Here is a 26,111-nt window from a genome sequence, read left to right on the forward strand (position 1 = left end):
GAGGTCTTGCTTTGTTATCCAGGCTGCTCTTGAAGTCCTGGCCTGAAGCAGTATTCCCACCTCAGCCTCTCAAAGCTCTGGGATTATAGGCATGAGCCACCGCACCCTAATATTTTACATTTTTATGGATATAAAAAATAATTTGGTATCTTTCAAAGTTGTTTAATATCATTTTAAGTTTAAAAACATAGGCAACTTAAACTCCTATAGGCTGTCTCCATCAAGTTTCTGTGGTTTAGGAGAGCCCACCATCCCAGTGCATGCTGATAACGTCATACTGATCAGCAGCCAGCTACCCACAGCAAGAATTGACCACCTCGTGGGATCTAAAATTTAAAGGGGGAAAAGTGAGTTCTGAATTGCTAATGTGCTGACTGCCCCATTTTGCTTGGGAATTAGAGGGCAGTTTTTGTGGTCCTCGGAATGTGGTTAAAATTCTACTGCAAGTGGAAGTATATTTATATTACTAACAATTACTGGCACTAATATTCAAATGTTGAAGGAAATTTCTGTCGTGGTCTTATGTTTAAAGCTCTTAGAAGTTGAAATTACTGGAAAGAAGACTTGTTTTGAAAAATCATAATGTTGCTGTATTGTGTTTAGAGAAATACTCCAAATGGAAGTAGGCTGCTGTGTTGCATGCAGACTTTGCTGAAATGTTACTATATTGCCATTATGCCCTCCTCAGCAAAAAATGGATCATTTTAAAGCTTTTGCTTCTTTAAACTAGAAAAAGGGGGTCACACTTAACCAAGAGTTGATGGCAGAGTGATCATTGTTTCAGTTAAACATGAAAAGCATGTTAAATAATTTTATGTTTGCTTATTTACAGCTGGCAGCCTGAAAGGCAGATCCCATTCCATGATGTCAGATTCCCACCTCCTGTAGGTTATAATAAAGACATAAATGAAAGTGATGAAGTTGAGGTGAGTTTTCCCTGCCATAAAGTCATTTAGCACTGAAGAAGTGGGGTTATTTATCTGTGCTTTTTTTTAATACCTTGTCTTTATCACTGTTTAAATTACTTTGAGAATGACAGTTGAAATGGACATGTGCATTTGACTAATTCATCTTATTAATTATTCAAAACGATACATGATGCTTACATTTGGCTATTTGAGCAGTACTCAGAGCATATATTTGAAAGTCCCTGCCTCAAGTTTCTTTGCCCACTAGTAATTCTTTTCTCCTTCTCTCAATTTCTGAATCTTTGTTTGAATAATGTGTTGTTTGTTTACAACTGTTTCCCCATTGTAAGCAAAATTGATTATGAAAATTAATTATACACAGGAAAGAAATCATGCTTTATTACAGAGTAGTATACTGTAATTTCTTTAAGTAGTAGTGAATCTTCTTGGTATATTTTTTAAAACCTACAAAATTGGTTTTATATTTAAGGCACTTACCTTGCCTCATATAGTTCGTGTGGTATCCTCTCCTTTGTATCCTTTCACATACTCCATTTTTAGTTTCTTCTCTTCTTTTTCCACAATAATAAGCATAATGCCTTACTATTAGCTAATAATAGTTGTTGTTTCGTGAATATTTGTAGTATGAAGGATGTGGCTAACTGGACATTTGTGCAGGTAAGGCAGAGTGGTTCTAGGTCCTTCAATTCTTTTTTTTTTTTTTTTTTTTGAGATGGAGTCTTGCTCTGTCGCCCAGGCTGGAGTGCATTGTCTCTATCTTGGCTCACTGCAACCTCTGGCTTCTGGGTTCTAGCAATTCTCCTGCCTCAGCCTCCTGAGTAGCTGGGATTACAGGTGCCTGCCACCATGCCCAGATAATTACTGTATTTTTAGTAGAGATGGGGGTTTCACCATGTTGGTCAGGCTGGTCTTGAACTTCTGACTTCAGGTGATCACCCACCTTGACCTCCCAAAGTGCTGGGATTACAGGCATGAGCCACCACACCCAGCTGGTCCTTGAATTCTTATTTGCTGTACTAGGTAGTAAAGGTATAGCAAAATAGGACAGAATCTTCTGTCTTTGATGAAATGACATTCCAATGAGGATAGCTAATATGACAGATGTGAGTCTTAACAAAGGAAAAAAAAGCGAGAGGATGAAAGGTGATACAGGGGCAGGATTGCTGTTTTAGAGGGTAGTCAGGGAAGGTCTCTCAATGTCCAAGTCTGTGTTTTTCTCTCTACAGTTTTAAAGTGGAAATAGGATAAAGTGTTATTTATTTTCCCAAAAATGTACCCAATCTCTACTAGGTGTAAGCAGCTGGGCTTGGTTTTGCAAGGGATCTTAATAGGGAACAGAAACACTGTATGCTTAGCTGTCCACTTCCCAAGGAGAGTATATGCTCTCTGAAGGCAAGGCCCAGGTCTTTGGTCTATATTAGGAATACCCAGAATAGTGTTTGATGGAGGGATGAAAGGGACTTTTTCTCCCCAGCTTAGTCACTTGACAAATGGGAACTAATGAGATGCCATTGCTAGGATGACCTCACTGTATTTCACACCAATTAGCTGAGGTAATTTCCCTGGCTGGAGTAGTTGAGAATGATGGAAGCAAGAGGGAAAGGTATGTTAAGTTGTATTCCGTCAGTGTATTGTATGATCATTAACTTTGGTTATAAAAGGGAGACAAGTTTGAGCTTTTACTTGCTTGTCAGCCTTAGACTCTGTACCTTTCTGGGCCTCTCACCTCCTTATCCCCCTTGTCCTTCCGGGTTTCTCTCCATGTATACTCTATTGTCTCTTTTCCTATTAACCTTGATTTGCTAGGGTCTTCACGAAAAGTTCCATGCTGTACATCTTAAGTGAACTTTGAAGTGGTCACCAAAGAGATCAGTTAGAAGAACTGATCCACAGTGTGTGACAGAGCAGGAAGGTGATATCCAGAGGATTGCCAGCATGAAGTTGTCCTTTTAAGTGGAGAGTAAGCAGGAGACCAGAGAGTGACCAAGGATCAGTCCATTTAGTTCCCAGGAGATGTGAATGCCAGAGTGGTATCCTTAGTGGGCTGCATGTTCAGTGATCTTTCTTACTTAGTGACCAAGCAACAAGACAATAGGGCAGGGTCAGCAACTTTTAGTAAATATTTCCTACTGGAATAAACAAAAATAAGCTTATGCATTTTTAGATACATTTTTGTAACTCACTAAGTACCCAAGGAGAAAGTGTACATATATTTATGAGCACCTATTTTCATAGTACTAATAATATTGCTGAAGTAGATCAGAAATATAGGAAAACTGATTTTTACAAGGAGCCTTAAAGCAGTCTCAGGTAGTTTCTGATTATGTATCTCTGCCTAGCTCAGGGTACACAGACAGGGGTACAATTTGGTTGAAGATATATGACATGTGATTTTAGAGACACCTAGGGGCATTTTAAGAAAAGTTCTTCGATATCTGATAATCCATAGATTTCAAAATTGTTAATCATGAAATATTCTGTGTTGTAATTTTTGTGTAGGTTTATTCCAGAGCAAATGAAAAAGAGCCTTGCTGTTGGTGGTTAGCTAAAGTGAGGATGATAAAGGGTGAGGTAGGAAAATGCTTATTTAACTTTTTTTCTTATACTATTTCCTTTTTTTAAACGCAGGTTCTACATTTCCATTTGGATTTCTATTTTGAAGTAATCTCTAATTTTGAGACATTTTATTAAAATGTTTTCACTGTGTGTTCAGTATGTTTGAGTTGGTTATAAATTTTTTCCCATAGATAATTTATTTTAAATTAACTGAATAGGGAGAGCTTCTTGCTCTTACTTTAAAAGCTGTGATTAGAAGTGATTTTTATTTATTTCTCAGTTTTATGTGATAGAATATGCAGCATGTGATGCAACTTACAATGAAATTGTCACAATTGAACGTCTAAGATCGGTTAATCCCAACAAACCTGCCACAAAAGATACTTTCCATAAGATCAAGCTGGATGTGCCAGAAGACTTACGACAAATGTAAGTTGATACACAAGAAATTCTGAGAACTTGGAACTGATATGCAGTTAGTTTAAAAGCATATAAATTTTAAAATAGTAGAAGTTGATTTTAAGTTTGGTGAACTTTGGCAAACATTGTTTGGTTTGCAAGAACAATGGGGAAAAATTTATTTAGCTTTTCCTACTTATAGAATCAAGGCAGCCTTGCACTTGTTTAAACTTACTTGGCTGTATAATGGCTGATGTACATATATACATTTGTTTTCGAAACTATCTTCATTCATGAATTCTAAGATTTAAAAACTGATCAAACAAATGTGATAATTCTGTCATAAGTCACACAGTAAATTATAGACTAACAGATTTTTCTCCTTTACCTAAAATGTTTTCAGATAAATGTGTAATAAGTAGAGCTAAAGAAGCTTTAAAAAGTCATCTCATCTTATAATCCATGATCTGGAATAATGCTTAATAGAAGAGATTCATTTTTTTACAGACTTTATCAAGTGAATACAGTACATTTGATTTGGACATGTTCCACCTCAGATGTACATTAAATTACAGTTGAGAATACATAGAAATCTTCCCTTTTGATTCTAGAGATCGTGTATGTGTATAAATTTTTGTGCCTTCTCATTCATACACATTTCCTTCTCTTCCTCAAACTGGTTAGCAGTTTCCTACCCCATTTTTTATGATGTGCTTATTTCGTATTGCATGCCTGTATCAAAACATCTCATATGCCCCATAAATACATGTAAATACTACTACATGCCCACAAAACTAAAAATTAAAAAAAAATAAAAAAAGAAACAGGCCTGCTACAAGAAAAAAAGAAAGAAAGAAATCAGATACCCTGTAGGTAGCTGTCTCCAAAAGCTTTCAACAGTTGACTTAAGAAAACTGCTGACTTACATGTAACTGAAATCAGGAAACCTGTAGTATAAAGTGGTTCCCGAATATGTCTCCTTTGGTAATCTAAGCCATATTTCAGAGATGTACAGAAAAGGTGCTAAACTTCTAAATGGATATAGCATATTTTTAATTTCTAGGTGTGCTAAAGAGTCGGCTCACAAGGACTTTAAAAAGGCAGTTGGTGCCTTTTCTGTAACTTATGATCCAGAAAATTATCAGCTTGTCATTTTGGTGAGCATTTTCGCGTTATTTTTGGTTTATTTCATCTGGGGCAATTGCCTCGATAATAATGTTGTTCATTTAAATAATTTAGTCCATCAGTGAAGTCACCTCAAAGCGAGCACATATGCTGATTGACATGCACTTTCGGAGTCTGCGCACTAAGTTGTCTCTGATACTGAGAAATGAAGAAGCTAGTAAGCAGCTGGAGGTATGTCACTTTCCCTAGCACTGCTTATAAAGCTACTAGAAATGACAACTGTATCGTTCCAAAACTTGAATATAGGCCGCTTGTCATTTATTTACTACTTCCTAGCAATTCCTTAACTTCTGTAGTTGGAAAATGGTACAAAGCATAACCATACTAAAGTTTCCATGCCTGATGTTTCAGAATTAAGCAGCAGTTCATGTATATCAAGGGACTTTTGGTTTTTTCACTTTTACTAGAAGTGTATAAAAGCTGCTAATAAAATGAGGCAATGCTTCTTCTATATGATATCATTAACATACTAGAGAATATTTAAGTATCTAATCATATTCCTTTCATTGTGTAGGTTTATCTTTGTTTAAAAGGGTATAGAACTTCTTTATTCTAATTGGTTGTCATTCTTTAAAACTCCTGTCTTCAGATTCCCACCAGAGGCTATTTCCCTAACTTACTATTTCATCTCTTAAGGTGCATTTTATCTACTTTTATTAATTCTCCAATAATTTTCATCACCATACATTTATTTTCATTGATAACTATCTAGTACATCCATCCATTACTATAGAAACTAAGTGGATCTTGGATGAATGTGCCAGCTCTACTATATTACTGTCAAATTCCAGAGTTCCTCATCATTATTCATTTCATTAGAAGGAAAACACCACACATTTGAAATAGTAAAGAAGAAAAGGAGTTCCAAACTGCATTTTAAGAGAAAAGGTAGTGAAGTCTGTTCTTGTAAAACCCTGTGAAATTTGCCACCTGCCAACTTAATATATGGTGCTGAACTTTTAGCAGAAGGGGGAAAAGTTTAATCTTTTTGCTACTTTGTTTTTCCTTAAGGCCATGGAGGTCTGTTTATTTCTTTAATTTTTGCCCTTATTCTTTCTTGATGTCACTGTGTTCACAATTTTGTGGTTTCTTTAGTGATTCTCTTGTAACTTTTAGCCCAGAGCTGCCTCCTTACTTTCATTTTGAGTATTATGAAAATATACTCATATGCCTCTTCTTAAACATCAAATTATTCTTAAATGATCTGTTATCATACTTTTGGCTAACCATTTATCAGCAAATTATCAATGAAAAAGAATGAACCAGATTAATGAACCAGAACTCAAAAAACATGAGTTCTTGAAAGGTCCTAGATTTATTTTGTACATTTTATTATTCTAGTCTAAAACAAATGGATATTGCACTTTTAAAATTAGTTATAATAATTATATTCATTCATTCATTCAAATTATCAGATCTGTTGAATGAGAAACTAGTATGCATGCCTGTCTTTCTTCACTACTAATGTTAGTGGGATTTTCTTATAGGAACATGTAATATTAAAGAGATTTACATGTTCCTATAAGAAAATCCCATTTTTCAACATGAACCACTAATATGTTTGGTTTTCATTAATAGCATGCTAGAACTAAACACTAAGTTTTGATAATGGTATTTAAAGATAGTGATTATCCATAAGTTGAGGATGTCAGTGTAACTCAGTTTCATCATCACTGAATATTTACAAGTGCTCATTAGAGCACTTTGGATCCAGATCACAAAGTCTTACAGACTCTGGTCTCATGTTAGCTTTCAGATGCTTAGTAAGTTTTTAATTTTTGACATTTTTTGATTATTCAGTTTAACTACTGTACCAGCAATTTTGGTTCCTTAGGTTTTGAGGGAGGTATCATTTTAATGTCATTTTAACAGAGGAATGTTTAGACTACAGTACCTAGTGATGTTCTAAAAAATGGCATTGTTTCCAGAAAATATATACTGTTATCTTTTAATAAAAATGAAGTGAATAAAATTTTCTATAAAGATGGTACTTAAACTTTTTTGTAACCTAAATAAGTAACATTGAGTTTGTCAGACCAAGTGAGCTGGTTTTTACTGGGGAACATTTGACCTGCTTCTTAGTTATTATATTGTTGATGTCATTGGTTAACTAAGGCAGCCTTGCCAGATAGGTTTTCAACAGTTACTTTGGAAAATGTCAACAAGTTCTTTCCTATTAACAAAAATATATAAAATGACATAGACCTTTAGTAACCTAAAAAGTACTTAGGCTGTGAGAGGTATTTTCTAAATCCTGTTAATTTTCAACTAAAACTATTAATAATTTATGGACTCCTCATATACAGGGTCAAGATAATTTACCTGGCTGACCGAAATACAGTTGTCTTAATAGTTGATAAAGTGTATTCATCAGACATGCATTTTTCTTCAGAGTTCAAGGCAGCTTGCCTCGAGGTTTCATGAACAGTTTATCGTAAGAGAAGATCTGATGGGTCTAGCTATTGGTACTCATGGTGCTAATATTCAGCAAGCTAGAAAAGTACCTGGGGTCACTGCTATTGATCTAGATGAAGATACCTGCACATTTCATATTTATGGAGAGGTAAATATTTTACTGCATAGTATTCTTTTTCCTGAAAAAAGTATTTCAGCTGGCTAATCTATTGTCTTAAAACTTTTCCCCTTTTATTAGGATCAGGATGCAGTGAAAAAAGCTAGAAGCTTTCTCGAATTTGCTGAAGATGTCATACAAGTTCCAAGAAACTTAGTAGGTGAGTCAGAAATATCTGTTGACATACAGTACAAAAACAAAGTTTAGGTAAACAGTTTATAGTGATAGAATTCCATTTTTTCTCACTGAAGGGTATCATTTAATTGAAAGATAGTCTTTGAAATATGATCTGTTCTTATACAAAAAATATTTGGTAAATGTGATGCTCAAAGATTACATTTTCAGAAGGTATTCAAAATAGATTGATTTTCTAGTTCAAACCTACTAATACCTGAAAGGATAAATCTTACCCAGCCTCCTTACTGTATACTTTTTATATCTTAAAATTAAATAATTTTCTAAAATGAATGATATTTGGGGGCCTCGTAATTTAAAGTAGATTTGTATTTGTTCTTATGGGACTATAAAATGATAGCATTCATTTTAATTATCTCAGGGTTGAAGCTCTGAACATAGGTTACTTAAATCTAAAATGTTTCAAAGCTAGAAGAAACTTCAGATGTCTCTGGGACTTTCTGCAAAGTCAGTAGTAATTCTTCATTTTGACTTGAGTACTGTTTTATGACCATCACCATCGTGAGTATCAGCAAATATTTAGGAGCTCTTCACCAATACTCCCAAATGCTGCAGATGTCTTTAGTAGAAAATATCAAAACCAGGTGCAGTTTTATCAAGAAAGGTACATATGTTTTTAATTTATAAATAAAATTTGGACATACTGTCTATGTTTTTTATCTCTTAAACTTGAGATCATGACTGTGACCGTTTTATATAAAGTAATACATGTTCTTTGGAAAGTTTTAAGAAGAAAGCAAGGACTTCTCATGCATTTTGTTTGCCTAGTTTCAATGCTAATTTAACCTGCTTTTTTGCCAGCATAAAATTTATAAACATCTTCCTTGTCATTAACAAACACTAGAAATGATGAATATGTCTCTCAAAGAAAATTAGCTTGAAGATAAAGTACTAATAGTTAGGGAAACAATGCAGAAGTGTTAGCTCAACTGTATATTACAGACAACAAGAGAATGTGTTGGTAATGGTACTGAGATACTTGCATACCAATTGTATGTGTACAGAATGTATGCATAGCACAAGATAGAGTGGTAATCTCAAGACAGTCGGGTGATGAATAATATGTATTTTCTTCTTTACAGCTTGTCAAGCAGTTGCATACCTTTTATAGTTAGGTTATTGTAAATTTAGGAATTCTTATGGAAAAAGAGCCAGTAGGTTTTTTTTTTTTTAATAGCAAATGAGTAGAGATTTATGTGTCATTCATTAAAGTTGGTTTCGGAGGTGGCGTGATGGTAGCGGGGAAAGTGCTTGGGCATTGGAGTTGGATCCAGATTTCAGTCCTACTTCATTCTTTGGTAGCAGTGTAACTACGGGTCACTGTCTTAGCCCCCATGAGACTTCTGTTTCTTACCTACCAAACAAATGTGATGAGTATCCACCTCACAGAGTTGATGTGACAATTAAATGGGAAGATATAGTAGAGGACAATTCTGGACATAGTAGGGAACTGTGTTAGTTCTTCCCTTTGTTCAAAACAATTGCATTTCAGTAGAACAGAATTATAGTAAATTGTCCTTTGCGATCTAGAAATAAGTGTGAATGTAGAATTGGATTACTTGCTATTAAATATTAAAAGTAGATTCTATCTGTGGTTACCTGGAAAGAAGAGGACCTCAGAAATAACCAGAAAGACTGCTGAAGTAAATCAGCCTGGTTTTTCTTTTGTTGTTTCTAGTTAATAAAATGAGAGAATTCTGTTTTAGAGATGGTCCACTGTAACACTGGGAATGTTAGGAATTTTCAGAAAGCATTTTTATATAAGATTTTGCAAGGCATATCTTTAAAGAGGTGTCATAATCATTATTGCATGCATTTTGTTTGAGTCAGCCAACATGATTTATCATCTCTAGTTTTCGCAAACTGTCTTTATTACTGTGTGTACTAATTTATCTTTTCTTTAAAATGGAATTCTTCACTCACTAAGAATGAATTGGTATAACTATTCGGTCAGCTACACTTAACACACAGTACTTAGGATAGTTAAGACATTATCTTAATAAAAACATCCCAAAATCTCATTTTTCGTTTTGTTAACTCAGATTTTTATTAAAATCAATACTAATTCTTGAAAATATAAGTGTTGGCAGATTAAAAGCAAAGTGTGTGAAAACTCCAGGTGACTTCTCTCACCTCACCTTTCCTCTTTTCATTTTTAAAGAGCAGAAGTAATTGATAGAAGGACTTAAACCAAGTCCTGATTTAGTGGTGTCAGTTCTGTTCCCTGACCAGTCGAAGAGTTTCTAGGGGTGAATGAGGCAGCCATACATAGCAAGAGTTTCAAAGCTGTGCTCTGATTACAAGAACCACAAGAATTTTTTGTGAGAAGGCTTTTCACTGAGTTTTTATCTAGCATTGGTTCAAAGCAAATTTTTGCTTTCATCGTTTCCCCCAACTTTGCCTAGAGCTTTGCCTTTAAAGCTCAAGGTGAAGTTGGGGGAAAAAAATGGAAGGTGAGATGGTGAGGTCAAGCACATGATGGATGTGGCCAATGTACAGATACTTAGATACCTTGTGTAAGCCCTCAGAATCATGTAGTTCACATGTACATTTCTAGAATTAGAAATTAAGTTTATAATGTCTTTCTTTCACACTCATATGATGATGCTTATGAAAGCAGTCATTTCCCAGTAATGTATATGATTGAATTTTATAAAATAAGGAAAATAAGTACCTATTTTTTACTGGTACTTGAAATCTCAAGTTTTAATAGATGTTACTGAAAGAATACTTAAACTGGATTTAAGCTTTTTCACTGGGGTTTGAGTTATCTTAAAGTGAATTTTCTTGATCTTTTACTCTGTGATTAATCACTTCACCTTTTAATACATTGCTGACGTTTGTGAGTAATGCACAGGAGTAATACTCTGTTAACGCATGGGCCTTGAAGAATTTGTATTACTTTTAGATGTATGTCTAGCAGCTTAAGCCACTTTAAAACTTAGAATGTCTTTTATAAATGTGCCTGCCGTACAGAGTTCTAAAAATATTTATCATGAGACAAAGAAGCAGATTTAAATCAGGTACAGATAAGAATTGAAATTATTGAATAAGTGAATATATTTCCCATTATCTCTTCTTTTTGTCTTAATTCTTTTTATAGAACTTCGCAGAAAGAATGATATGGTACCAGCAAGTTTAGAGTGTACCCTTTTGTGCAAAAATAAGAGGCTATCTTTGAACTGCCTTAAAAATTCAAAATTACCCAATCAGTTTACAAGTATTAACTCTAGTACCTGACCAAAGGAGTTTAAACAATGATGTCCTAATTAAACAGAAAACCAGATTAACCATCTTCTTGAAGAGTCTCTACTTTAGTTTTGAAATCTTGCAATTCAATACATACATACATATACATACACATATAAATATCTATGTTAATGTAATAGTTTACAGTAGGGCTGTGCTTACTGCTTTGAGGTATGTGTTTTTAAAACCAAACATGATTTGTTTGTTTCTTAGGCAAAGTGATAGGAAAAAATGGAAAACTGATTCAAGAGATTGTGGACAAGTCAGGAGTTGTGAGGGTGAGGATTGAGGCTGAAAATGAGAAAAATGTTCCTCAAGAAGAGGTATGTTAGAGTGCAAATATTTTGTGGTTTGTCTAATAAAAATAAAATTTTTTATGTGATACATTAAAGACCTCTAATATGTGCATAAAGTGAATGCAGATATTCTGATTATCAAGCATGCCTGCTGTAATTAATGTTAGAGGTATAGATAATGGCCACTCTCTGTCCTCTAATGCTGTAAGTTTGGATTAGTCACTTTATTTTAGTCTTTTTTCCTAATTTTTAAAAGGAGTAGTTATAAATTTTTAAATATGAAACATATATCACTGGGTCGAGTGTTAATGACCATTTAATAATATATATGAAAATGCTTTGTAAAGTACTTTTAAAATGTTAATGTTGCTGACAAAGGCAAAATTGGAGCACAGGTTAGGTTTTCTGGCTTTCATCTTTTCACTTTTTTAGTTTGGGGATTTTGTAGTATGTGTGTTTATTCTGTGTGCTTTAAATTATTTTCTGTGCTTAATATCTCTTCCTCATCCTTCATACCTTTAAATTCTGTAACCCTTTTATCTTCAAAAATATGTGTTTTTTGTAGGAACTTTTAAAGTATTTGCATGGGGTAGAGAGGTGAGGATGCACCCTTCTGTGCAATAGTACTCTTGTCTAACATACTGTCTCCTCAAAGTGCCATAATTTTCACATATTGTCTAGCTTGCTTTTGTGAAAGATTCTCTTAGCTAAAGTTAAATTCTTTTTTTTGTTTTTTGTTTTGCTTAAGTTAAATCCTTTGGGGTTTTGTTTTTTTTACTGTATAGTTTGTATTCTATAATTTTATATACCAAAACTGTTTATAATAACTTGCATTTTTAACAATATGATGATTGATACATTAATAGAGCTAAATAAAGTCTTAAATTGATTTTTTTTTTTCTCTTTTGTGTGTTCTGTTTTGTACCAAGGAAATTATACCACCAAATTCCCTTCCTTCCAATAATTCAAGGATCGGACCTAATGCCCCGGAAGAAAAAAAACATTTAGATATAAAGGAAAACAGCACCCATTTTTCTCAACCTAACAGTACAAAAGTTCAGAGGGTAAGAATTAACTTGTCACTTTGAATTACGCTAAAAATAATTTGTCTCAGATGTCACAATTGGTGATTTGGGTGTTTTCTCTGGTTAGACTTGTAGGCTACATATGTTCTATATTTTTCAAATCTCATTGCCAGCTTATGAGATAACTACGAACCAATGTGATACATACTTTTCAATTTATTCACAGTGACAAATCTTACGCTGTAAACATAAAATAATGGGGTTGCATTTAGTAGTCACATTTTTCTTCTGAGGTTGGACTCCCCTTTTTCCATGCCTTCTCTCTTTAAATTTTTCTGGTCTCGTAGCTCTAAATATACCTGCTGTTGGATGCAGTAGTTACTACTTAAAACCATATTTTAGAAACTAATTTTCTCCATTTGAACAAACCTATTTAGAAATGGATTTAAAAGTCCTGCAGTGAAAGTCCTGTCTTCAGGCTTCTGTGTATCATTTGTTACAGTTAATGCCATCCCTTGCATTCCTTATACTGCTTTAGGTGTTAGTGGTTTCATCAGTTGTAGCAGGGGAATCCCAGAAACCTGAACTCAAGGCTTGGCAGGTAGGAAAACATTCCTTGAGAAATACAGTTTCAGTTTATGTTTTAATGTTTATTCCCCTTGTTAAGAAAGGTTACAAATGGTCATCAGGATTCGGAACTGGAAGGAGGAGTGTTTGTGGGTATGTGGATTCATTGCCCTGGAGTTAAAGCTTAAACACCTTCATGCCACTTGTAGGGCCAGTTACTTATCTAGTATCATCTTAAAGTGTCTTCTCCCTTAGACTCTAGAGAGAAGCTTGAACCATACTGAAGTACTTTGTTTTTTTTTATTTTTTTTGTTGTTGTGTTTTCATACTGAAGTACTTTGAGTTCTCTGAACATTCTCATGCTTATGTTGCTTCTAGATGTACATACAGTTTTACTCTGCCTGGAGCGCTTTTTCTCCTCCACTTGCCACCTCATTTTGTCCTTACTCCTTATAAAGCTTTGCTTGTGTACTTGCCAAAGATCCCTACCTTCCTGACTGGTTCAAGGGCCTTCCCCTTCTGTTTTGCAGTGTGCTTAAACATTGCAAACACCCTAGCATAGTGCTTAAACATAGATGTTTACTTGTTGATCTCCTCAACCACATTATAAGTTCCTTGAGAGGGCAGGGAGAGCCCATGAGAACTATTTATGGAAAAGATGTTGTGGACTCATGGATTAAAAGCAAAGATGCCGTTTTACAAAGAGGACTATAATGGCAAGTGGATTGGATATGCCTCATTGCTGGGCAGCCCAGTTCTTATTCCAGAACAAGGAATAAGCTTTTCCTGGTATCTGTATTGAAGGCCACCATTCCATTCTTGCCTTTCTTCATTTTAATTTACTATTCAGGTCTACTAGTGAAGTGCTTAAATTAGAGTGGTCCTTGTGGCACTCCAACAATTTAGAATGTTGCAGGAAAAGATATTTGTAAATAATTTGCTTCAAAGTTAATCTAACTAAATCTATTACATAGGATTTTAAAGCTTATTTTGGTGATGTTTGACCCAAGGGAAGGGTGTTGCATTCATTCCATCACGTGGCATTTTGGGAAATAATATGGTTAAAGGCTTTGTGACAAATAAAGCTTGTTGGAGAAAAACCCAACACCCAAAAATAATGTTTTTGGGAAAAAAATATGATTCATAGGCTATTATTTCCATAATTCATATATTTGATTCAAAAAAAATCCATATGAAGCCCATGGATTTTCAGTGACACTGATTCTTCAGGCGGTCGTTGCTACTCAAAGTCAGTGCTTTGACTGCTGAATGAAGGTCACTGTGCAAGCAGTATTTCATACTTGTTCAGTTTTGTTCTCCACTGATACCCACATTCATGTGGAGAGAAAAAGAAAAACCTGTTCCAGCCCCTACATGCCGTTAAGATGCTGTATACTGAATGCAAGCAAGCAAGAACAGCCCAGTGTAGTAACACCTACCAGATGGATACTCTTTATGAAAGAGTGATGCTTTGTTTAAAGGACAGTTTCTTGGTTTCTCATACCTTTTAGTTTTGCCTAGAAAATTATAATCCACATCAGAGCTACAATATGCTTTTCATTAGTAACTTATTAATATCAGTAACCATTATATTTATTCAGCAGCAAAATATTGAACTGTTCTCAACTTTGAATGTCTGTCAAAATTGCCAGTTATTAGTTTGCACAATTGTGTCTAGGTTTCCCTATAACTTGTGACAAGAGGTAGTTTTTTTGTCTCATAATGTATACATATGCCTTTTAAAAAATCTGTTGTTATATTAAGTAGTATCCGTAGAGAGAAGTTCAAACTTTCCTTGTGAATCTGCCTTTTAAAATTTTTAGAGTATATTATTGAAATGTGTATGGGCTTGCTAAACCTTATGCTTGTCAGTGTACCTATTTTTTTGTCTCACAGATTACTGAGTGCATTTTTATCCTTTTTTTATTGTATTTTATATGTACTCTATTTACTTGGTTAGCAAAACATGATTTACTTTTTACTTTTGTACCCCTGGTATTTCATTTTGATTTTTTTTTTAAAGAATTTGATTGGTCAGGTGTGGTGACTCACGCCTGTAATCCCAGCACTTTGGGAGACCAAGGCAGGCAGATCACCTGAGCCCAGGAGTTCTAGACCAGCCTGGGCAATATGGTAAAACCCCGTCTCTACAAAAAGTACAAAAATTAGCAGGGTATGGTGGCATTCATCTGTAGTCCCAGCTATTCAGGAGGCTGAGGTGGGAGGAACACCTAGGGCCTGGGGAGGTCAAGGCTGCAGGGAGCTGTTATTGTGCCACTGCACTCCAGCCTGGATGACACAGTAAGACCCTATCTCAAAAAAAAAAAAAAAGACTTTGATCATGATAAAGCATTTAGTAAATGAATTAGAGCGTCTTACACTGTTCATTTTGTCTATATATCTCATGTTAAGCTTCTATAGTTTTGAATTATACATTTTTAAATTTTGCTGTTACTGAATACTAATCTTCAAAATGTAATCTGATACTTTTAAGAGGTTGCTATTAATCTTTTCTTATTCACAGTAGATGTATAAAGTAGTATATCAACTACTTTTGTTTTCATATATTGATTTATATTTTCAGCAAACATTTGTATACCTACTGTTCACCAGATCCTGTGCTAGGGAATTAGTCATTATTTACATTTTTCAGATTTAATCTATCATTAATTTTTAGGATCATCATTGCAATTTCTTTTTCAGGGTATGGTACCATTTGTTTTTGTGGGAACAAAGGACAGCATCGCTAATGCCACTGTTCTTTTGGATTATCACCTGAACTATTTAAAGGTGAGAACAGAAAGAACAACTTCTAATCCTTTTGTACTAAAATATACAAACTTTATAGTAGATCTTTTAGCAGTTAGGATTCATTCTCGCCTGTGCAAAACACTGACTTGTCAAAGATAATAGAGAAAATATGTTGTTTAGTTTATAATTTTTCTAAAAATGGAAGTCACTACAAATTTAAGGACCTATATAGCAGTTCTCAGTAAAATTTTATACTTACCCTTATTCTTCTCTTAAACCCATTTACGCAGTCCTGTACATAATCTTTTAATCAGTTTGATCCTTTCTAGCATTTTGGTTTTTCCAGGCCAAAATTTGTGTCTGTAACTCTTGCCTTTATTATTCCTTTTGTGTCATTTATCAAGGAAAGCTAAGCGTTTCATGAAGTCCTTTGTTTAAATGTTTACCCTCTCTATTTTTCTCTTTGCTATTCTTCAAAATACAAACTGTTTGTGCTTCTCATAAATGGTCATTTTAGAGTTAGGCAGTTATGCCTCCTTTAAATTTCAAACTGGAAGATAGGATCCAGGAAGCTACAGGGTGTAGTGGAGAAAGCACTGGATTGGCAATCCAGCAATTTGCTTATAAGTCTTCAGCCAATGAACTAGCTGTGTGACTTTAGGCAAGTCACCTCCCTACACTAGATGCTTCTTGAAATTCCTTTTGGCCAAAATGTTCTATAATTTAATGAAATGGAAACTGATCTACTTCGTTTTTATAGTGTTTTATTTGTATCCATACATATCAAAATGATAATGTAGCTGGTATTAAATGTCTTTAAAAGCAATCAACTCTTATTTATGGCGTTAGGAATTTTTTTGCTGATTTCTTGAAAGAAAGAAAAACTGATTTCTGCTTGTGTATAAATAAGCATGAAAGGAAGAAAAACTGTGATATTGGGCATGTCATTCATTCTTATGGTGGCCAGTTAATTAAAAGTGGGAAGGTTTCATCCAGCAAGGTTTACATTGGTAGGAATACCTCTTTGATTTTTTTTTTTTACAGTATGCTTATGTGTAATCTTTAGTGTTTCTTCACATTCTTAGCTTAAATCATTTTGAAGACCTGGAGAGTTAGGATTGCACTGTATCAAATCCCTTATTATTTTGACTAATGTTCTTTCTTAGATCCTTTGATTTATTCTCAAGAATATCTTCTTTGGTTATCAGCAGCTGCCCTGTTGCCATTCTTTACATCACCATAACTTCCCTTGATTGGGCCTGGCATCTCTCACCAAAAGGTGACTGCTTTGCCCCAGTGGGATAACCTGGACTACTTGTTCTCTTTTGCAAGATATCCCCATTCCATGAGCTATTACTATACCTTTGGAGGAAGTCACTCAGCTGCAGTCTCTCCTTTGCTCAAATTCTGTGTAAAACAGATTTTGGTGTAACTGTGTAAGTTGCTAATGATGGCAGAGCGCAGGTGAAACTCACCAAATACTTACCTGACCTTTCTTTTCCAGAAGCTGCCACAATCAAGATTTTAGAAACTTAGTTTTACAGGGACTTCTCCATTGACTGTTCATATAGACAGTCTCTGTAATAACCTCTGCTTCACTGAGACACCTACTGCTACAATAGTTATGTATCTGATTCCCTGTAGCCAGTAAATGAGATGTTTCTGAGTGGATTCGAAGGACAGTGGTTAGAAGTGAGGTTTCACCTGGGTTTAACAGAACCCAACATACAGGAAGCACTGTGTGTAAGGGTCTGTCAGTGGACCCTAGGTGTATATTTCTATCAACTGAATGTATACTGTGGCTTGTACTTGTTGTAGCAGAATTGTAGTCTTTAAGTTTTCAAGGCATGATGTGAGACCTAGCTGTCTGGTCAGCTATTAAATAGTTTTGTTTTCCCTTCATAAGGAACAGTCAACATTTTCAGTTTGTGAAAATAATTGTTCCTTAACCATAGTATATGTTCTTTTAAAACAAAAGATGGCCCAGACTCAATGCTTTGTAAATTTAGATATTAACTGACAAATCTACTTTAATTAAGATTATTTACAACGTGTGATTTTTAAGGTTAGCTGGTTGAACCTTAAATGTCATTTATCTGTATTCATACATTTTAGCATTGTTTAATATCCTATCATGAAGAAGTCCCCAAAAGAGCATATCTGTGCCTTAGCAGTAGAATAATTGGATAATATTGCTAAATTAGACAGCTTTAAATTTTATTCAGTATAATTTTAATGCTGAGTGTTTTTGTTATATCTTTAATTCTGGACATCAATAATCTGTTATCTCTAGTAATTTTCTTTTTAAGGAGATCATTCAGTTTCCTGATAATTCTATGTAACAGTATTTACTGTAAATTTAGAGCTGAAATTGAAATATTTCCAGTATATTTTTATCTGATGAAAAGGAGAAAGGTTTTATTAAGTAAAATGTCAAATTATTTTTACTGTTATCTTGTATATTTTAAATAGGAAGTAGACCAGTTGCGTTTGGAGAGATTACAAATTGATGAGCAGTTGCGACAGATTGGAGCTAGTTCTAGACCACCACCAAATCGTACAGATAAGGAAAAAGGCTATGTGACTGATGATGGTCAAGGAATGGGTCGAGGTAGTAGACCTTACAGAAATAGGGGGCACGGCAGACGCGGTCCTGGATATACTTCAGGTACAAACTAAGCATTTTACTCAGTAACTTTATCTGTTGCTAGACTTATAGCTGCTAATCTCTAATATTCATTAGAACCCCATTATAACAATTTGTCACTACATGGTTTCCAATTCACAGTGGGTTAAATTGTGTTACAAGAGACATAGAGTAAAATCTGGATAATAAACACTTAGAGTTCACAGGGTAGGTGCAAGTTCTGTTCATGTTCTGATTGGGGGTAATCTGCAAAGCCCTTGTGTGTTGATGACTTTCTTAAGGCCTCTCCTCATTTTATAACTGTATACCCAAAACTTTTTCATTTGTGTACTGTGGCTCATTTTTTTGTCAGGTATGTGCTGGTCATACTTGCTGGATGGACTGTGTAAATCAGGGTTCCGCATCTTGTGGCTCATAAGGTGATTCTGAGTGGCATGGCCAAAGTCAGCCCTAGGCACAGTCAAGAAGTAGGCGAAGTTTCTCTTTGCCTTCCCAGCTTTTCTGTCCGTGCTGCTTTCTTCTCTCCCAGTACCTTTCAGTAAACCCGGACCCCCACCTGCCAGTGCCTACTGTCTTTCTTGCTCAACTGTGTATCTACTTTGTAACTTGCTAATGATGGTATAAGATATAATCCATCTCACGCATATTTGCATTTCAAAAAGGAACTCTTTAAGATGGAAAAGCCTTCAAGATCCACAGGAATGAAGCTATAATGGTGAAGCTATAATTGGTCATTAGCTCCAACAGAGGAAAAGAGAGGTAGTAGAGTTGATATTCTGGAGTTGGGGAGAGATACCTACTCCTAAGGCCAACCTTGAACCTAACCCCTAACCCCTCTGCCAATAGTCTGTTCTTTCTACTCATGAATTTCTGCCTCACCATGGGGCTCTTTTTCTCCACTCCTGTCCTCTTAAGTCATTAACTCCTTCAGGCATAATGAGTTTATTATAGTAATTCTTTATTAACGATCAATTATTGCAATGGGAGTGGGAGGGCAGGTTGTGGACAAAACATCAGGCAAGGATATCCACCTTCAGCTAGATCCAGACCCTTACCTTACAAGAGATCCTTCCCCGAAGCAGTTGCCACTGTGGCCTCCTTTGCCACCCTCTCAGAAATGACCAAAATATATACATTCCCCTCTGCCCTGGGCCAAATCTTGCTAAAAGGAACTCTCTTTATAGAGGTTTTGTTTATCAAGGTATCACACTTAACTAGATTGTAGATGATTTTTCCTCCACAGAGCATAGATGTTTAAAGGAACACAGCTGTTGAATGGTGTGGCTCAGTAAGGTTTGAACTTAGGTGGCTAATAAAATACCTTTTTAAAAATGAGAATGAGATGTTTATAACCAAAGTTACCTTAAATATTGCAAAACCCTTCATTTTGAGTTTAAGATTATTTGTTTTACAAAATGGAAGGTGATAATAGTCTTTGTGGGCTTATAAATTGGGAAGAGTATTGGATTACCCCTGAAACATCTCTGGAAGCTCTGTTAACCTCTTTTTTTTTTTTAAGTCAGACAATGGTATATAACTTTTAACTCTCGATAGGAACTAATTCTGAAGCATCAAATGCTTCTGAAACAGAATCTGACCACAGAGACGAACTCAGTGATTGGTCATTAGCTCCAACAGAGGAAGAGAGGGAGAGCTTCCTGCGCAGAGGAGACGGACGGCGGCGTGGAGGGGGAGGAAGAGGACAAGGAGGAAGAGGACGTGGAGGAGGCTTCAAAGGTATGGAGATCTTCATCATTAAAAAATCAAGGTGAATCGTAACAGCTGTCTTGAAGTTCCATAAAAAATTCTGTTGATGCAATTAAGTATTATCAAGATCCCATCTCTCTCGTGTTGTGCTGATCACCATAAGAAAAGAGGATCAGCCTTCCTCTTTTGTAGAAAGAAAGAATATTAGGCAGCCTTCCTTATGTTGAGAACTAATTCAGCATCTTTTTAAGTCTAAACAGCATCCCTTCATTAACTCACATTGACCTGTAGATGTAGAATTATAATACCTGTGAAATATTTTCTGTTGCTTTGCAGCAGGCTAGATTATTAACCATTATGTAACTGGAATCACTGGACTATTGATTACATTTCAGATTCTATGGGTGGTTTAGATAGAGGATGTGGGAATAAAGAACTTCCAGTAAGCATTTCAGAATCAGTAACTGTTGAATTTTTGAAAATGTTTTCATAGGAAACGACGATCACTCCCGAACAGATAATCGTCCACGTAATCCAAGAGAGGCTAAAGGAAGAACAACGGATGGATCCCTTCAGGTAAAACCTGTCTGCCTCTTTTCATCTAAATTGTTTGAATATGGTAGTTTGAGATGTATGGGTTTCTTTTACTTTATTAAAAACATACTTAAAGATTGCAAATTTGGTTTATGTGAAGTATTTTACCTTCAATATTACAATTGTGCTCAATCTTAGTCCTTTGTAACAAGTATACTAATAAGAGGATTTCCCTAGATAATATGCAGTCTGGGTATTTGTAAAGACCTTGACAGCCACACTATGATTTTAATACCACATTGGTGGTCCTGTAATTTCTCAGACAAGGAACATCCTGGAATGTACTTAGAGACCTCAGTAAGCCCTGTGTGTCTTTGCTCCTCCGAGTTAACAGGGATAGGGTATTCTCTTTGAGTAGAAAATAAGGAAAAGAAGATGTCTTTCTTACATCTAATAATCATGACAGACAGAGCTGATGATAGCTAGTCTCCATGCTCAGTCAGTCATCTGCTTATTTACAGCCAGGACCTAGACTGAGAATCCCTACTCAATTGGCTGTCACCAGTAATAAACCAATTGTTAAGTAATTTAAAAATTATCCCTGGGCACATCTAGGTACCTTTGCTAAGTGCTTTGTGTATGTTTTATCTCATTTAATCTTACACTAATTCACTGAGGTAAGTAGTTTTATTATTCCGCTTCATAGGTGAGTGCACTGAAGCTTCAGTCCTTTTCCCACAGTCGCATAGCTAGCATATGGCCAAATGATATGCAAACTTTTTAGTGTCTGATTCTCCAAATGTATGTTGTCTTCTACTTTTTCTGTAAGTTTTAATTCTTAAGGAGTTAGGGTTCCTTCCTGATTACGGATTCATTTGGGACCATAACCCAAGATTAGTGAGAGACACTTTTTAAGACAAAAATGTTTATGATGGAATATGTCTTGGAATTCATGGCAGCTCAAAGTTAGCGTTAACTATTGGTGGGTTCTCTATTTTTCTTTTTTTGAGACGAAGTCTCGCTGTGTTGCCAGGCCAGAGTGCAGTGGCATGATCTCAGCTCACTGCAGTCTCCATGTCCCAGGTTCAAGCAGTTCTCCTGCCTTGGCCTCCCGAGTAGCTGGGATTACAGGCATGCACCACCAAGCCCAGCTATTATTTGTATTTTTAGTTAGTAGAGACAGGGTGTCACCATGTTGGCCAGGCTGGTCTCAAACTCTTGACCTTGTGATCTACCCGCCTCGGCTTCCCAAAGTGCTGGGATTACAGGCATGAGCTGTTGTGCCCAGCCTATTGGTGAGTTCTTAAGGGCCAGCATAGAAATCCCTTGGACCTAGATGGATTGGCAGATTAGTGTAGGTACCTGTCCTTTACAAAGCTGTAAGATATTTATGTACAAGTTTTGTAACTCTCCACTTAAACTGACACGTTTGATGAAGTTGGCAGTTTAACTGTATTGGTTAAAAGGATGCACAATTATATTTAAAAATGAAATGTTAATACCGAATAAAAAAAGATGATGTTACTGCTGTTAAGTGTGAAAATAGATACAAATCAAAGTACCGAATCCTTGATAACCAGACATTTAAAACACATACCCATACCCACTACTTAAAGATATTTTGAAATTATAACCATTTAGGGTTGTTTTTAGGGTTTGTGCTTGATGTAGATCAGTATTTGTAGTTGTTCTAGGTCCATTTGTCATTGTTAACTTTCATTTGTACCTCTGGAATTAGCAGTGTTGTGTTCAGCACTTACACTTAAAATATTTTACAACTCTTAAAACGCTCTTTTTAAAATTACATTAATCTTTATACTCCTAGGATTTCAGTCCTTCCACAAATTATTATATTCAGTTTTCTTTGTACCATTTCATTCTTCAGACAGAGTTCACATTGTAGTATCATTTGAATTTTCTTAGTGAAATACAAGCCAGTAGAAACCAAAGCTTGTGTTTTTCTACTGTGTGATCAAGTATAGAGAAAGTTGATCACACCTGTGATAGGTAGAAAGATGTAAACTAAAGTCTAGTTAGTGAGTTATTTGAGTGGTAATGCTAGAATAGGAAAAAACTTTTTTTCTCTCTTCCTAAGTTTCATAATCTTTGGAGGATAACTCATTTTAACTCCTGTGTTAGAGGCATATATGTCTTCTTGGTAGTCAGTAATAGTAATTCATTTTACCTGTTTGTTTCTCACTGTTTATTCTACTTAGAAGACGACATGATAGGATTGTGAGTTTTTCTCTAACTTTGGATGCAGTGAGATGACCAGTGTGTTCCAGTTAAAGAAGAAGAGTGTTTTAAAATCATAAACCAAATATAGAATCCTACCTTACATTAATTTCTTGCACTTCTTCTATTCTCATCTCCATTTCTCTTTTTAACATGTGGAATTTACACTTCAGGTTTAAGTTTCTTCTCAGGCCAATTACAGATTACAGTAGGATATGGTCTGTATATATAACAACTATAACTTGTTTTAGATCAGAGTTGACTGCAATAATGAAAGGAGTGTCCACACTAAAACATTACAGAATACCTCCAGTGAAGGTAATCGGCTGCGCACGGGTAAAGATCGTAACCAGAAGAAGGAAAAGCCAGACAGCGTGGATGGTCAGCAACCACTCGTGAATGGAGTACCCTAAACTGCATAATTCTGAAGTTATATTTCCTATACCATTTCCGTAATTCTTATTCCATATTAGAAAACTTTGTTAGGCCAAAGATGAATAGTAGGCAAGATGGCACAGGGCATGAAATGAACACAAATTCTGCTGAGAATTTTTTATTTTTTGGTATTGGCCATAAGCAACAATTTTCAGATTTGCACAAAAAAATACCTTAAAATTTAAAACATTGCTTTTAAATCTACTTAGCACTTCAGGGCAGATTTTAGTTTTATTTTCTAAAGTACTGAGCAGTGATATTCTTTGTTCATTTGGACCATTTTCCTGCATTGGGTGATAATTCACCAGTACATTCTCAGTTTTTCTTAATATATAGCATTTATGGTAATCATATTAGACTTCTGTTTTCAATCTCGTATAGAAGTCTTCATGAAATGCTATGTCATTTCATGGCCTGTGTCAGTTTATGTTTTGGTCCACTTTTCCAGTATTTTAGTGGACCCTGATATGTGTGTGATGTGACATTTGTCATTTTCATTAGCAAAAAAAGTTGTATGATCTGTGCCTTTTTTATATCCTGGCAGGTAGGAATATTATATTTGGATGCAGAGTTCAGGGAAGATAAGTTGGAAACACTAAATGTTAAAGATGTAGCAAACCCTGTCAAACATTAGTACTTTATAGAAGAATGCATGCTTTCCATATTTTTTTCCTTACATAAACATCAGGTTAGGCAGTATAAAGAATAGGACTTGTTTTTGTTTTTGTTTTGTTGCACTGAAGTTTGATAAATAGTGTTTTTGAGAGAGATGTGTAATTTTTCTGTATAGACAGGAGAAGAAATAACTATCTTTTCATTTGAGAGAGGCTAAAATGTTTTCAGCTAGGAACAAATCTTCCTGGTTGAAAGTTAGTAGGGTATGCCTGCTCTTTGGCCTGATGACCAATTTTAACGTAGAGCTCTCTTTTATTTTGTCTGCCCCAAGTTTTGTGAAGTTTTTCATATTTTAATTTCAAGCTTATTTTGGAGAGATAGGAAGGTCATTTCCATATATGCATAATAATTCTGTGAAGTACAGGAGGTACTTTGTCTAAGAAACATTGGAAGAAGATTAAATGTTTTGTAAACTTTTTGAAATATAAGGTCTAATGTATAAGCAGAATTGGAAAAGACTAGAATCGGTTAACAAGTAATATGTTTTTTTCTTTTATTTTTTGATGTGTTGGGGTTTTGTTTTGTTTTTTTGGAGTCTTTTTTTTTTTAATGAAATTTATTGAGGAAAAATATGTGAAGGACCTTCACTCTAAGATGTTATATTTTTCTTAAAAAGTAACTCCTAGCAGGGGTACCACTGAATCTGTACAGAGCCGTGAAAACTGAAGTTCTGCCTCTGATGTATTTTGTGAGTTTGTTTCTTTGAATTTTCATTTTACAGTTACTTTTCCTTGCATACAAACAAGCATATAAAAATGGCAACAAACTGCACATGATTTCACAAATATTCAAAAGTCTTTTAAAAAGTATTGCCAAACATTAATGTTGATTTCTAGTTATTTATTCTGGGAATGTATAGTATTTGAAAACAGAAATTGGTACCTTGCACACATCATCTGTAAGCTGTTTGGTTTTAAAATACTGTAGATAATTAACCAAGGTAGAATGACCTTGTAATGTAACTGCTCTTGGGCAATATTCTCTGTACATATTAGCGACAACAGATTGGATTTTATGTTGACATTTGTTTGGTTATAGTGCAATATATTTTGTATGCAAGCAGTTTCAATAAAGTTTGATCTTCCTCTGCTAAATTGATGTTGATGCAATCCTTACAAATGATTGCTTTTAAAATTTTAAGCTAGGAAAAGAAATCTATGGAAAGTGTTCTGTTACAAAATGTAACTGTTACCATTGGAAATTTCACGTCATAGGAAGTTAGCCTTTATCTACCAACTTTCAAGAACTTGTTTAATAAAGTGAAAAACTCAACCAAATGGTACAGAACCACAGTGTACCATTACAATATGCACTAAGTCTCTTTTTTACAAAGGCTGAATTCAGCAAGGCGCTAACTTGCTTAAATGTGAATTACTAACTTCTAAAACTGTACTTTGATTCACATGTTTTCAAATGGAGTTGGAGTTGATTCATATTACAATATTTGTGTGCTAAACGTGTATGTTTTTCAGTTCAAAGTCATGATGTTTTTAAAATCTTATTAAAGTTTCAAAAATCCGAAGATTGTTTATCTAGATGTAAATTTTTATTAAAAAGTTGCACTTATGAAAAAGCAAAAAATTAGTCTGACAGATGTTTGCTCCTGATTTTAAATTTCTACATGTGACAAAAACTAATGATATGTGGGGGGAAAGTTATACAAAGCAAATATGTGTTGCAGATAATCTTTTATGAGCCCTTAAAAGGCAAAAACAAAGACACTTGAAAATAATTCTCCATATTCTCAGACATAAAATTTCAACACATTTATTACATTACTACGTAGGATGCCACTAAACCATATTAAACATATGCTCCTCTTTGTGCACACATAAACATAACCTGCCCTTTGGAAACAAGTATTTCTATGGAGTAAAAAAGAAATTCAGTTTAAACATCTGAGTAATAAAATAAATGACAGGTTTGTAGGTACAATGTGCCTGGAAATTGACTGTTGTAATCACTTCAAGGAACTCTGGCACAGCCTACCGCCTAAAAGGTACAAATGGATAGGTGATAGTGTCAGTGTTCTACCCAGTGTTAGAATCCAAAATTATGTTAGACTGTCTCCTCTACATTGATGAGTTTTTTTCCCCTAGAAAAATAGTCTTTGTTTTCTACTTTTCTAGTTTTTCATTCTGATACCTTCCTGGG

The 26,111-nt window shown here is 34.9% G+C and overlaps 1 protein-coding gene across 31 annotated transcripts in view; it reads left to right on the forward strand.

Annotated features, from left to right (window-relative positions):
- Positions 1 to 25,538, forward strand: part of FMR1 (fragile X messenger ribonucleoprotein 1) — a 38,009-nt gene extending 12,471 nt beyond the window's left edge. For 5 of the 31 annotated variants that reach the window (XM_078362480.1, XM_078362477.1, XM_078362479.1 and 2 more), the window contains 15 exons: positions 833 to 926; positions 3,429 to 3,500; positions 3,766 to 3,914; positions 4,948 to 5,041; positions 5,124 to 5,240; positions 7,462 to 7,632; positions 7,723 to 7,801; positions 11,299 to 11,408; positions 12,311 to 12,445; positions 12,945 to 13,007; positions 15,677 to 15,763; positions 18,197 to 18,392; positions 19,926 to 20,108; positions 20,572 to 20,654; positions 23,099 to 25,538. In XM_078362480.1, the coding sequence (XP_078218606.1) occupies positions 833 to 926; positions 3,429 to 3,500; positions 3,766 to 3,914; positions 4,948 to 5,041; positions 5,124 to 5,240; positions 7,462 to 7,632; positions 7,723 to 7,801; positions 11,299 to 11,408; positions 12,311 to 12,445; positions 12,945 to 13,007; positions 15,677 to 15,763; positions 18,197 to 18,392; positions 19,926 to 20,108; positions 20,572 to 20,654; positions 23,099 to 23,260 (1,795 nt within the window). In that variant the 3' untranslated portion in view covers positions 23,261 to 25,538. The remainder of the gene's footprint in view (positions 1 to 832; positions 927 to 3,428; positions 3,501 to 3,765; positions 3,915 to 4,947; positions 5,042 to 5,123; positions 5,241 to 7,461; positions 7,633 to 7,722; positions 7,802 to 11,298; positions 11,409 to 12,310; positions 12,446 to 12,944; positions 13,008 to 15,676; positions 15,764 to 18,196; positions 18,393 to 19,925; positions 20,109 to 20,571; positions 20,655 to 23,098) is intronic. The other 26 variants (XM_008990004.5, XM_078362485.1, XM_008989997.5 and 23 more) reach the window with 11 other exon arrangements.
- Positions 25,539 to 26,111: the final 573 nt, after the last annotated feature.

This window comes from Callithrix jacchus, chromosome X, assembly GCF_049354715.1.
Source record: "Callithrix jacchus isolate 240 chromosome X, calJac240_pri, whole genome shotgun sequence".
NCBI lineage: Eukaryota > Metazoa > Chordata > Mammalia > Primates > Cebidae > Callithrix > Callithrix jacchus.